Source organism: Lissotriton helveticus, chromosome 10 (genome assembly GCF_964261635.1).
Source record: "Lissotriton helveticus chromosome 10, aLisHel1.1, whole genome shotgun sequence".
Classification (NCBI taxonomy): domain Eukaryota; kingdom Metazoa; phylum Chordata; class Amphibia; order Caudata; family Salamandridae; genus Lissotriton; species Lissotriton helveticus.
In genome coordinates this window covers 555,528,310-555,542,035 of record NC_136071.1, presented here as the reverse complement: position 1 = coordinate 555,542,035, position 13,726 = coordinate 555,528,310, and the positions used below count along the sequence as shown (strand labels likewise).

General features: G+C 43.6%; 1 protein-coding gene across 2 annotated transcripts in view; it reads left to right on the top strand.

The window, feature by feature from the left end:
* Positions 1 to 13,726, top strand: part of ERCC4 (ERCC excision repair 4, endonuclease catalytic subunit) — a 338,934-nt gene that overhangs the window by 72,670 nt on the left and 252,538 nt on the right. Inside the window, exon 1 of one of the 2 annotated variants that reach the window (XM_078663096.1) lies at positions 7,243 to 7,530. The exons of the other annotated variant lie outside the window; for it this stretch is intronic. Coding sequence (XP_078519222.1) covers positions 7,357 to 7,530 — 174 coding nt within the window. The 5' untranslated portion in view covers positions 7,243 to 7,356. Of the gene's footprint in view, positions 1 to 7,242; positions 7,531 to 13,726 lie in introns of those variants that run through there. 2 annotated transcript variants of the gene reach the window in all.

Sequence of the window (13,726 nt, the reverse complement as noted above, 5' to 3'; positions counted from 1 at the left end):
GGCTCTAGCTAACGTCACACCAACCGCTCAATCACAGCGCGGCTCTAGCCGACGTCACCCGTCCCCCTTCGCAGCAGTTCCCCTCCTTTCTCAGCTCGTCTCCTCGGTCATGCACGCGTCCCATTCATACTCTGAAAAAATGATTACTTCCGTCCAAGCAATCACCTTTCTTGACTGTACGCCCACAGTCTTTCTGTAGTTGTCACCTTAACTTGGCGAAATGTCTTTCCGTTTACTTCCAGACAATCGCCTTCTCCGATAGGTTACTCACACGCAGTAACTTTCGACCAGCGTCCGTTACTCATACACTCACTCTTACACTCCCCCTATCTTGGATCCACGGCAGTCAATGGTACCTCGTGACCTCCGTACTATGGTCGACAACTACCATGGATGTTCGATACACCCAAAACCACTTAAGCTCTGGCCTGAACTTAAGATTTCACCAGTTCACCCGTTTACCAGGTAACCAGTTTACCAGGTTGCGCGCGCTCACAACCTTCTCTCATTCACACTACAGGCATTCAACTCCACAAGACATTACAATACAAATACAACACAAAACACCGCAATCTGTTCACACATGACCCTTTTTATACTCACTCTCCTCCGATACTGCTGCTTTTCTCGCACCGTCTGCACCTTTCGGCACACGATTCTTCCGCTGCTCGTCTCTCGACGTCTAGGGGCCTTGGGGTAAACTAACCTCTCTAGATTACCTTCCTCAAGAAGATAACCATCCTCACTCTGCTACCAACTGCTAACGCGGGATTACTGGTTACTAGTTACTTTACCAGCTCCCAAACCAAGTCGACTGGAACGTTGGTACCTGTCATTGAGTAAAAGGCAATCTAACAATAGGTCAATCAATTTAAGAACTTACACCACTCTAAATGACCACTGACCAAATTTAAGTTTCAAAGATTTAATATAAAGTCAAAGATAACTGAAGATACAAACTTCTCAAAATGAGATTCAGAAGATAAATTGGTATCACTATGAACATGAACTTTTTGAATAGTCTGAGTCTGAAAAACAGAATAATGAGTACAAATTCAAATAACATGAGCGTTGCCAAAATGGATACAAGTTGCAACCTCAAAGTCATTACAGAAAAGAAAATTAAGGTTAGTCTGTCCCTACACTATACTAAGTGACATCCCTACTTAACAAGATCTTTACCCCTCTAGGTGTCCGCCGTGGTGACTTCCTAAGAAGATCACGCACTTCTCTTTGTCTCTTCTCTGATAATGGGTCTCTCCTGATCAGCCTATCTGCCTACCCATCCGCTTCCTTAGGCTCCCAAAATCATCTGCTCTACTCTCCTCCCGGGTCGCTTTCCCTAATACCAAATCACATTTCCAATAGAAACGCCCCTTGGGACGCCCCTCACGTGGTACATCTTTGCGCGGTAAACTCCATGATGGTACTCTTCAAGACCCTCGTTATAGTTGACCTTGGTTCCCAGGCTTCTTCTCCAGTGCGCCGATACCCCCTGAAATTCCTGGAAACTCCTACAGGCCTGCGCCAAGCGCCACTGAACAAAGCCCCTTTCATTCTAGCTGATTAGGACCCTCGCACCTGCATACAGTCCGTCCTGCAGTGGGCCTCAAATTCCAGACTCCACCATATCTATAGGTCGTAAAGCACACGCGAAGCTCTGTGCTGGACACCTCTCGACTTCTCCTCTAACGAGCACATGGCACATCAAAGGAGATGACATTATCAGTACAGGCCTCCTTGATTTACATGAAGCGAGTCCCTGCACTCTAAAACATTAACTTGATTTAAACAACATTCTTAACTAGCATACGTTTCTAAAACAACACATCTATAAAGCATATATTGCAAACTTAGTTCGATAATACATTTTTGGAAGAACCATGTTAACCCCATCTCACATTATTTTAGCAGCACGTTTAGATTTGCTGTGAATTGCCCTAAGGCCTACACAATATACTGGTTTTCAGAGTTCTATTCAACTCTAACATGATTCCTTTAACATGAGAACATGAGGTTTTCATATTCATTCCAACACTTCTACATTAATCTCACACAGTTATGATTATTGTTACTCTACTTAAACATTCTATACACTTCACTACTGAATATAAGACACTGTGTATTTCACTTCTAAATATAAAACACTCGTGTGCAAAGCATGTTTAAACTAAGTACGTGCTTGTAAATATGGTGCACTTGTACATTTTTCAGACTTGTGCTCTCTCAGAAGAATGGCAGGACGCAGGTAAGACAGCGCGTGCGCTGCTCGTAGCAAGTTTGAATGTATACTAGCAGTTGAACTGTCATGGAGCAATAATAACCGCATTAAAATAAGCGGAAAGTACTCACAGTTACCAAACAGTACCACCAGAAGTCTCTGCCCCTCATTTAAAGTGCGTAGGATCCTGCGTTGCCAAAACTGCCACAACAAATATCCAAAAATTCCTCTGGGGTGCCATAGGGTCAATAATTTCAAATCGCAGCACCCAATAGGCTGGCTCCAATAACGCAAAACACAGTAGAATGTGGGACTCAAGGAAACTTCAAATCCACTTCACCTGTGGAAATCTCCAGCAGCCTCCGACCAGTATGCACTTTAGTGTAATGCCTCACAGGAGTGCCGGTTCTCCCAACATACAGCGCTGGTGTCACTTCCAAAGCATAAGTTGCTATAGAAAACAGAGGAGTAAAATATCCACGGATTTCAGCAAGCAGAGTTCACACTTGCACACAAGGGCTGCACATGGGAACAGTGGGTCTTCACCCCTCTCTGTGTGCGATAGACGTGTGTCTACTGTAGTCTACCATATGGCTACCATATATTGCAGTACTATATCTCTAATTGTACTTTGTTTTCTCTTGTAACCTGTACACGTCACTTTTTCCTCCTGTAATGCACCGTTTGCTACCTCATGTATTTTGTTTGCTCACAATTGTCACTTTTGCTTCATGTAACTAATGTTTGCTTTTGTAATTTGTTCAGTTGTAATTTTCTCCTCATGTATCATTACTGGTCCTATTGTGAAGGGCTCTGACGCCTTCGGGTAAAGTCTGCGCTATATAAAAACGCATAAATAAATCTATAAATAAATAAAATAAACCTATGATCATTCACCCCGGGCACTCTCCGCCTTGCTGCACTTACTTATTGATAGGCTCAGAAATGAAAGAGACAAGTCAATTATAACAGTGTCCTTGTGTAGCGCCACTGGTGTTCATGTAATACGCTCTGATACCTGATACCTTCGGGGGAAGTTCGCGCTATAAAAACAAGGCAGCGTGACGAAGCTTCTGATAAAAAGCTTAGTTGCCATGACAATGGAAAGCTTGACACAAGATGGCGTCGGACTGTCCACCGTCCGTAGGTACGCGCACATGTTCTTAGGTTTGGATGAATGGCGAGAGAAGGTATCTTTGTCCATCCCTACACGTGCATGTAAAGCTGTCAGAGAATCGATCGCAAAAGGGTGCATGTAAAGCTTTCAGAGAATCGATCGCAAAAGGCACTCGCATGGCAAGAACAATGCATGCGCTGCTATCGCCAGGCGAGACCTAATAAAGGGAGACACAATTATCAATTGAAAATAAGTTTAATGGATTTCAAAATGTAATCAAAGTTGAGTATATTTCAATGAGTTCACTATAAAATCAATTTTAAGCATAGAGTAAATATGAATGTTTGTTAAAGAGATTAAAAACAGTGGTCTTACAATTGTGCCAATCAGTTAAAACGTTAATGTTACGAAACGTTGTTTTTTAGGTCTCGTGACCTTAAATGCGCACAAGCGCATTGAGGGAGCGAGAATTCAAGTGCTCAAAACAATCGTCAAACCATCGCCCGAATCTTCAAGAGTGCATGTGCTCATGCACGAGCTTACCATTTGCTTCCCAGCCTCCTTGCATCAGGTTGCTGGGCCTCAGGCATTCACCCCAGCGTGCGCTAATTACATTTAATTAATCCCTGCTGTTTCACACTTCTTTGACGGCCGCGAGGCCGTGCTTCAAAGGGATCCGCTCCCCCGCCTCTAAAAGCTTCTTTTCGGCGATGTTCTTGTTGATACCGGTGCAGGCAGTTATGGGGCTTCACCCCTGTGGTTCCGGATCCTCGCCATTACAGAGACGCTCTGAATGGAGTATTAAGAATGCTTCTAGAACCGAATCTGTTCTGTCCTCTAATCAACAGAGATCCTGGTTTTTTAACTGAAGTTGCTGTATCCCCTCGCCTTAAGAAAGCTTTCCTGCGGTAATACCGTTGTCTGTCATCGGCTGTGTTGGTGTTGTGCTACTCTTGATGGGACTCGTGCCCTTCAGGCAGCCACCCGCTCTAGTCTCATCTTTATGGTGCCTCAGTGATGCATGTTGGTGACAGTCATGTCCCTGCACAGCATTTGGTCTAGTGATTTGGCACCGCAGGGTAGTTGGGCTAATGGTGTGCGTCATCCTTGTGAGTATTATTCACGTGTCTGCACAGCAAGCTGGTAATTTTCAGCAAAGAGCATCATAAGAGATCGTCTCGTCTACAGTTACGTTATTCAAATCACCTGGAAGAAGTTCTTCATTAGCAAATTCTTTCTGTGGATCGGACTACACAGGAATTCCTTTCTCTTCAATCTCCGTTTTGTCCATTCTAATTGCACACCACTGACTGGTTGCGATGTGCTATTGCACATTGTTCAACTGTAACCTTGTCGACTGTGCAGCAACAGCGCCATCTACTGGCTTTAATTCAACGTCATATAAGACGGCTTCAAATACAATTGAAGAAATAATAGAAGAAATAATAAACATCTGGCTGGCTGGCAATCTTCAGCAGCGATCCACATCCTATTTTCTGACTGCTCGCAGCTACTCACTGCTCATGACAGGTAGTTCGGCTCTGCACTGCAGTCAGATGGCTGGGACGTACCATCCATGTGAGTGTACCTGGCGCAGGATCTGTGTGATATCCTGTGTGGATTTCCTTGGTGAACCCACACGCAATTTGTGTTCATGCTCCACTCCACTCTTGGCCATCAGTGTCCATCTTTCTGGACATTTCCTCACCTTCTGCGAACTGCTGGGGCATTCCTGTCTGTTGGGGGTATACCCATGAGGGTCACTCTCTTACCATTGTGATGGCGCTGCTACCTCTGCCCTAGATCCCTCCCTCGTCAGTGTGGGCAGAGCAGTGCTATGATATGTCATGGCCCTTGAGATTCTGATTGCCCCTCCAGCTGTAATTGCCTTAATTAACTTCCCCCACACTGGCTCATCCTCGCACTCAGCGCAGGCAGCCATAGCAGCAGGAAACGCTCCACTCTCCATTCCTGGGCCTTCATTCAGTGACCTGGGTTCATCCTAAAATATTAAGTAAATCTGCCGCCTCTGCTAAAAGTGTGGCTCCGAACACTTGAGCCCACCTGATCCTTTTTCACTTGCCTTTAATAGATTAATCGGCTCTGAGTTTCGAACCCGAACAATACAGCTGTTTTTCAAGATACTGGCATTTTAATTCAACCTTCCCAGTAAGTGCCCCTTTACTCTACGCTGCCTAGCTTTCTCACAGAGACCCCATGCACCTGATTTTAATTGGTGCTTTTTCCTTCCCAGTCTCTATCTCGAACTAACGTGAAGTCTACTGTAGCGCTCCATAGGCTCTTTTCATTTGATGCTTAATCATACCGCAAAAACACATGAGTATGTCTCAGATCTGTTAGTCTCATTGTTATGCGCTGTCCTCCCGCTTCTCTCGTAAATTCCCATCCATCCATCCCCCCACTCCATCCATCATCCCACTCCATCCATCCATCCCCCCACTCCATCCATCCATCCCCCCACTCCATCCATCCATCCATCCATCCCCCCACTCCCTCCATCCATCCATCCCCTTCATCCATCCATCCCCCCACTCCATCCATCCATCCCCCCACTCCATCCATCCATCCCCCCACTCCCCCCACTCCATCCATCCATCCCACTCCATCCATCCATCCCCCACTCTATCCATCCCCCTACTCCTTCCATCCATCCATCCACCCCACTCCATCGATCCATCCACCCCACTCCATCGATCCATCCATCCCACTCCATCCATCCATCTTCATCCATCCCACTCCATCCATCCATCCCCCCCACTCCATCCATCCATCCCCCCACTCCATCCATCCATTAATCCATCCATCCATCCCATTCCATCCATCCATCCATCCCACTCCATCCATCCCCCACTCCATCCATCCATCCCCCCACTCCATCCATCCATCCCCGCACTCCCTCCATCCATCCATCCATTCACCCTGCTCCATCCAGCCTCCCCGCCCACACTCCATCCCTGCCCCGCCCCACACTCCATCCCTCCCCCGTCCCACACTCCTTCCAACCCCCGCCCCACACTCCTTCCCTCCACCGCCCCACACTCCATCCCTCGCCCACACTCCATCCCTCGCCCACACTCCATCCCTCGCCCACACTCCATCCCTCGCCCACACTCCATCCCTCGCCCACACTCCATCCCTCGCCCTCTTGCCCTGCCTCTATCTCTCGCCCTCCCTCTATCTATCTTTCGCTCTCCCTCTATCTATCGCCCTCACTATCCATCGCATCACCACAGCATCACTCAGGGGCATCACAACATCACTATGCGCTACCAGAGCATCACTGAACGCCACAGCATCACTCGTCGCCGCCACAACATCATTCAGAGCCACCACAGCATCAATCTGTGCAACCATTTAACAACAACTGATTCAAATATGTTCTCTCAATGTTTCAAACTTTATTAGAAATGTCACAAAAAAAATTCACTATTTCACTTCTGTTCTTGTATTTTCATCACAATAAAATACACTAAACATAATCTTCCAAAAAGTTATTTGCAAAAGTTTAAGCTATTGCCATTATAAATTACAATAACTTTTATTTAAGTATTAAATATTGAAAAAAATACAACCCATTGTTATTTTTAATATTAATACATATAAGTCATGTAAATACAACACATATTGCATTACATTTGCGAAAGTTATAACTATTGGCATTGTAAATGACAAAGCTATTAATGTTGCTATTTTCAAAAACAAAACATAAATAAAAAATGTGTCATTTACAATACCAATAGCTCAAACTTTCCTAATACGAGACCTATTGCATTGCAAATGCTTGTTTTTTCTAGATTGGATTTGACAGTATGCAATCCTCTTCCAAGATGGCCGCTAACTAACGAGGCGAAACGCCTAGCTGTGCTGTTGGTCTTACTTCTATGTCGTTGGCACTGGTAAATCTCTATTCTGTACGCGCCACTGGACCGCACTCAGCTGTTGGTTTTAATTATCCACTGTGCTTCCGGGTGACAGGAAAAGCCGGCATATCCCGAAGATGGCTCCTCTTCTGGAGCATGAGAACCAGATATTTTTGGACCTTTTTCATGAGGACGGACTAGTGATTACCGCGCGGGGACTCGGCATCGACCGTATTCTACTTGGCTTTTTAAAACTTTACTGCGATCCGGGGAACCTAGTGGTGGTGCTGAACACCAACACGGCCGAGGAGGTAAATTGAAGTAGTCCCCGATCTCCACTGCAGCCTCTGTAATACAGTGAACTAATGCAAGAGTTGAAGTTATGTTCTGCCAGATCTCTCACTTTTATCGATTCCATGCCCGAATAATTGATCCCGTTTTTATCTTTGCATAATGGTATTTGTTATCCTCACTGTCTAATATGATAGATAGGACTACATGTCCCTGAGAAAAGAGAAAAAATCGCGAATAAGTTATATACTCTCACGTGAAATTGGGGAAACCTGATCACTCTGGTGTTATTAGTAGTAATTTCTGCTTTACTAGGGTTTGCATTTCACTATTATTTCTGTTTTTGTGCAGGTAAAACTATTACGAGTGCCTCCTATAGCTCCATGTCGCCGGAACACAGTGTTTCCAGTTTTGATTTAATTAACTAAAACTACCAGGAAGTGGTACGGATTATTCATTGCAAGCAATGCAGACCGTTATCTTTATAGCCAGCATGAGGGAAATGAGTAATAAACTGTGCAGTTTAAACATATTGGACAAACCCATTCTGACTATGATTGAAAGACTGGAGTCCGTGGTTACCCCCGTTTCTCACTTGGCCGAGTTGTTTGGTGGCAGGCTTGGTTTTTTATTCCAAATTCTTAATGGGTGGTGTTTAATCCATTTGCTGAATATGAATATTTCGATTGACGTTTTCTTTGCTGTGGTTAGAGCTCATCCCTTATTTCACCACTTGAGGCATTGTCCATTTAAGTATGAATTAAACTCTTATGGCGTTTCATACTTAAATATGATTTGTGTATTATCTGCTTAATAGAAGCGGTTGAGATTAGGTCCGATGGAGAGCGAATGCAAGTGTTATAGAGGAAGTAGAACTGTTAGGTACTTTTGTTGTGAATTGAATGGAGCTAACCTGAAGGGATAAAGTGAGATAATGATCTGTCTGATAGAAAAGATGCAGTCTGCTTCAGTTCGCTTCCTGTTTGTTTTCAAGTCTCTGTAGAAAATTGTGATGAAGAATAGTATCAAAGGGAAAGGAAAGTTCAAGTAAAAAGCATGCTGGTACTCCAATGCAGATATTTGTCCTAAAGCATTCCGTTATTGGCCAGAAGTAAGAAAGATCTCTTGTTTCAAGGCATGTTTGTTTTAGGAAGGGTTTATGTAAGACTTTATGTGATACTGATAGAGCGCGCGAGGTCACCCAGCCAATGATTTCGCCGTTTCCGGCTTCAGGGCCCATATACTTTCAATTCACACTATTCATTGACCAGGCGACTTCACGGGCTGCTACCAATTGTGTGTGTGTTCCCTACTGTTATTACTTAGTGTACCCGACTTACCATCCACCGACACGGGTACCTATGACTTCAATGGATCAGGGGCCTAGCTGTAAAAGGAAAGGCAGCAAATGCAATTTCAAAATGACATTCAATACTGTTGTAAATTACCACGGACAACTGGAAGTTTTAAAATGTTTATCTAAAGTTCGTTTTCTGAAAGCATGAGATTTACAAGAATAAGGCAATCGATAATCAAGATAATGAAAAGTACATAACTATAGAGAAATAAAGTCAGGGTAATCATTAAAATGCAATAATGAGATGCAAAGGAAATATGCTATGCATTCAAGGCAGGAATTCTTTAGAAAATCTAAGTAAGGTCGTTCTAGACCATATCAGAAAATGACAAACTGCAATGCAAAATATGATTTCTAAAAGATAGGGTAACATGAGAACATATCAAGAAAAATTATGCAAATGACTTTACGTTTCAATAGTTTGCGGCAAAAGCATGGAAAATCAACGTATGCAAGATGTCTCTTTATTTGAGCAAAAGACAGAAATATAGAAAGGTGCAAGTTTTAAGGAACTTAGAGCAGTATTTACCTAGACTGGTGTGGAAACCAAACCCTGGCCACGGGTCAGTTAAGGACAGGAAACCCTCAAGGAATGATACCCCTCAAAGGACAGCAGGTGCAGAATGGACACCCCGGACAGGACAGGATACCCTCAGATTAGGAATCAGGACAGGACCTCAGGACAGGACAGCAAACCCTCAGGACAGGACCGCTCAGGACAGGACCACACCCGCAGTTTGGAAGCAACGCCTGCGTTCCACCCTCTCTGCAGCTATCGATCAAGACCCCGATTGGGTCAGCGAACTCCCAGCAAAGTGCTTCGCCAGCACTTTAAGGTTCAGTAGAACCTTAGTCTATGGTCAATTTCGGACAGAGTGCTCCGCAGCGCTCTGTATCTTCAGTCACCTATTGAGTACGATGGGTCAGTGACAGGTCAGCTAAACCAGACAAGTCGGACAATTCCCTAGGTGAACCCAGGGTAGATATACTCTTTTGGGTCAGTGTACCACCCCCCAAATGTTGCAAAGTGTCAGAATCCCCAATTTCGATTGGTCCTAAGGTAGGCTTTGGGTAACACACCAATCATATCAGTCTATTTAGATGCTACATTTACATATTTGGGTACCGCCTAGCGAGATTGGGGTTCCCATGAGAAACCGTGCAGAAATACGAGTGACAAATTAACAATGTAACACATGAGGAGCAACATTCTCCGTTCTCATAGCGCAGAGGTGGCTTTCCCAGGCGCATCTTGACTGTGGCTGCCAGCTGGCTGAGTTCCACTGTCCAAAGTGGCCACCTTTCAGTGCTCCTTGGTCATGCGCAGAAGAGACCGTCAATATGGCTCCCAATCAGTTCGGACCCCCATTCCCCGCGGTACATGAAAAGTAAGCGAGAACAAATTAATACACAAACATAACGTTCTGAAATCACATCACAGGGTTGTACTTTCAACTTATCATCATAAAATATACTTATGCAGTCTAAATGTTAGCTACATAGAAACGGTGACAAGAGCAGTGGCACGAGCAGTACCACATTATGGGTCAAGCTATGTATTACGCATGCGCATAATTTTCCCTCCAACTCTGCAGACGCGTCAGGACACGTGAGTGTGGCTGACGCATGCGCAGTAACTAAATACAAGCGGCAGACATTTTAAATGACTCGAGTAAATTATTTTAGTAAAACACATAGGCAAGCTTCTTAATCCTTATTCAAACTAAATATAAACGTTAGTAAGACGTACACTTATTACCTTGTTACACATAAACGAGGTTCATGACTTCGGCAAGGTCGCAAAATATGCGAAGCTTTGCTTCATCAATACCAGTATTCAAAAAGTTGTTGACCGTTGTGGCTGGGTAGGCTACAGAGGTATTCAAGAGGGCATTGGTCACCAGGTGATTGTACTGGCCTACAAGTGTTTGCAGCATTGATGAAGTCTTTTCTGGTCAGAAGGTTAAAGCCAATTAACTGTAGTTGTTTTCATGTTTTGTTATCTGTTGAACTCCGCTATACTGCTAGAATGGGGGTTGAGCGTGGGAAAGCAAGGCGGGAGAATGACACTGGTGGACAGTAATTATTCCAGGTATGACTTGAAATCAGCAACAAGGCCTTTTGCTGTGTTGCCAAGGAACCAAGATGTCCTGATTTACTACCACTTCAGATATTGTGGGTGAATGCACCTTTTTCCTCTGAACTCCTCCTGAGGGGTTGTGACCTTTATGCCCCATATCAGGTCTACAAGCCGCTCAACAGCTCTCCCTAGTCAGATTTCTTTTCCTGTGTTCCGGACTCTCGGCCACTCTCAGCTCTCCAGGATATAGGGCAAGTTTCCCTGAAGCAAGACAGACATCAGGTATGGTGATCTGTTATCTTTACTTGCTTCAGTCAGCTTTCCTCACTACCTTCTCCAGAAGAAAAGAAAATGAAACATCGACATTGCTCACCATATATAGGATGTGGAGTGACTATTACTGCACGTGTGCATGGAAATAATGTATGGTTAGACCAGTGACTATACATTGAGATGAATATGTGCATTTGTTTATTATCCACAAAACTTCACATTTACAGGAATCAGCTAAACATGTACAGAGTGACAACACAGTAAGAGAAGCCATGTTAATTTAGGAAAACATAATATTGCCTGAACATTGCTGTAGGGATGTGAATGTCCCCTGCAAGGTATACGGTTATGTTGCTTATCCTGAATGAAAAACTGTAAGTATCTGTTTTCCCAAATTTTGATTTTGGCTCTAGCCTCATGCTAATCTTGCGCATAGAAGCCTTTTCTGTCCCTTGACGTGACTGAGGTCCCGGGCCTGTCCTGTGACCTGGAGGACCTTATTTTGCTGACAGTGGACTTCTGGCTTGGCACAGGCTCAGCTTTCGACTGGGACAGAAAGTAGGCCCATGCATTAAAATAAAAGTGGCCTCCCATTATTGAATTAGTTGGCAAAAAAGTGGCCCATATTTGGGGCCGTTTTGAAATTGTAAGACATGATGTATAAGTATTTTTAAAGATATGGAAAATCACATAGATTTGAGCTTGCTGCTTACTTTAACATCCGGGAAATCAACAATAAAACCCGGGCCAGCCAACGAGAAGACAGGCTTTTAAAGAGCCAGAAAATAGCCCACAAACTGACATGTCCGTGCAGCCCATCAGGCTCTGCCTGATTGCACCCTCATTTTCTTTTGTGACTATAGAGCAATCAAGAATACATACAGCAATAATTCATATGCATGTTGTGCATATGGGGCGGTTGCCTCCATAACAGTGACTTTGCGAAGTGATTATTCTTTTTGGCCATATCATACCCTATAGGATTAATTCAGTTTTTCCGGTGCTTAAATGGCACTTTCTTTGCTACATTAAGGCCAACGGTTCTGAAGGTAAGATTACATTTATGTTCCCTTTTTGAGGCGCTTTATTTATAAATGTAAGACGGTGTCCACCTTTCGTGAGGGGCTTTGGCACATTGGCTGGATTTACGAGCGCTCACTCAAGAATATAAATCTAACACTATGTTTAGCCACATTTTTCACCAGCATGAAATGGTGTGACAACTTGTCGCATAGTGGTGTCCCTGACAGTTGATTTTGAAACACACTTGGCTTCGGGGTTGTCCATGCTTGTACATAATGTGATAATGGGTGGAACAATGATGGTAGTGTTTGGTTTTCTAGTATATGGTGCTTTGTCCAACATCGGTCCTGAAGAGGCCTGGAAAATTGCAAAGGTCGAAATGCGTCGACCGGATGTTTAGTGGAGGAAATAAAGAGGGTAAACTGTTTTGCGACATATGGTGGAAAGGCCTAAAATTGCTCCATAAATATGCCTTTCTCTTTTTTTATAGATCCCTCCTTTGCTACCTCCGGGATGGATTGTGGATGTTAATATAAAAACAATTTTAAAAAACACCTATTGATTCTAAAATTGGACTGGGGACTACAGAATATATGTATATTTTTGGTGTCTACATGTTTTTCTTTAACTATATATGTTATTGAATGTTTTGTATAAACGTCTTTAATATTTTTATGTAGTTTGAGTTATTGTTAATGAATGTCTTCTGTCAACTTTTGTAATACTTTTATGTAGTTTGAGTTATTAACATGTGTTAATGAATGTCTTCTGTCAACTTTTGTAATACTTTTATGTAGTTTGAGTTCATGTACCCCTCACATGCATTATGATGAATAAACTCATACAAGGTTCTAGTACAAAGATATACAGGGTGTATACCAAATATTTGGATTAAGTCAGATATTTGTGTCAATTGTTAACAATAAGGGTTGTGCATAGTAATTATTGATGCTTGCGCTCCCCCCCTTTTTTTTCTTTGTATGACTTTACTATCCCAGGAGCGGTGAGTCTAAGTGCCCCGTTAGTTAATTTTTCTGAATGGCAAGTCAGACCCTATACAGTTTTAGCATGTAGATCGATGGTACTGCACACGTGTTGTGAATCCATAGTCAAGGTCAGACCTTTTTATCTGTGTCACTTGATTAGAGGCCTGCTTCTGTAAAGTTCTGCTTCAATGCACTAATCCTAATACTTGTGCTAACATTCCAAACATATGTTGTGCGTGTTTATGTATGTGGCTTGTGTAGAAAAACGAGAATCCGAAATACAGGATTCAGAGACCTAGTTTGTGCGTTGGTCACTGAATAGACTCTTTCAGTGTGGACCAGTCAAAAAAAGGAAAATTCCTTTTTAGTGTCCCCTCACTCACCGGGGTTACCCCCGGTGACATGCTTCATCATTGGGGCCATCCCAGTTCTCTACGAAAAGGGGCGTGCTGCGACTAGCGAACTACGCAGGAGCACTTAAATCGTGAAAGACTATG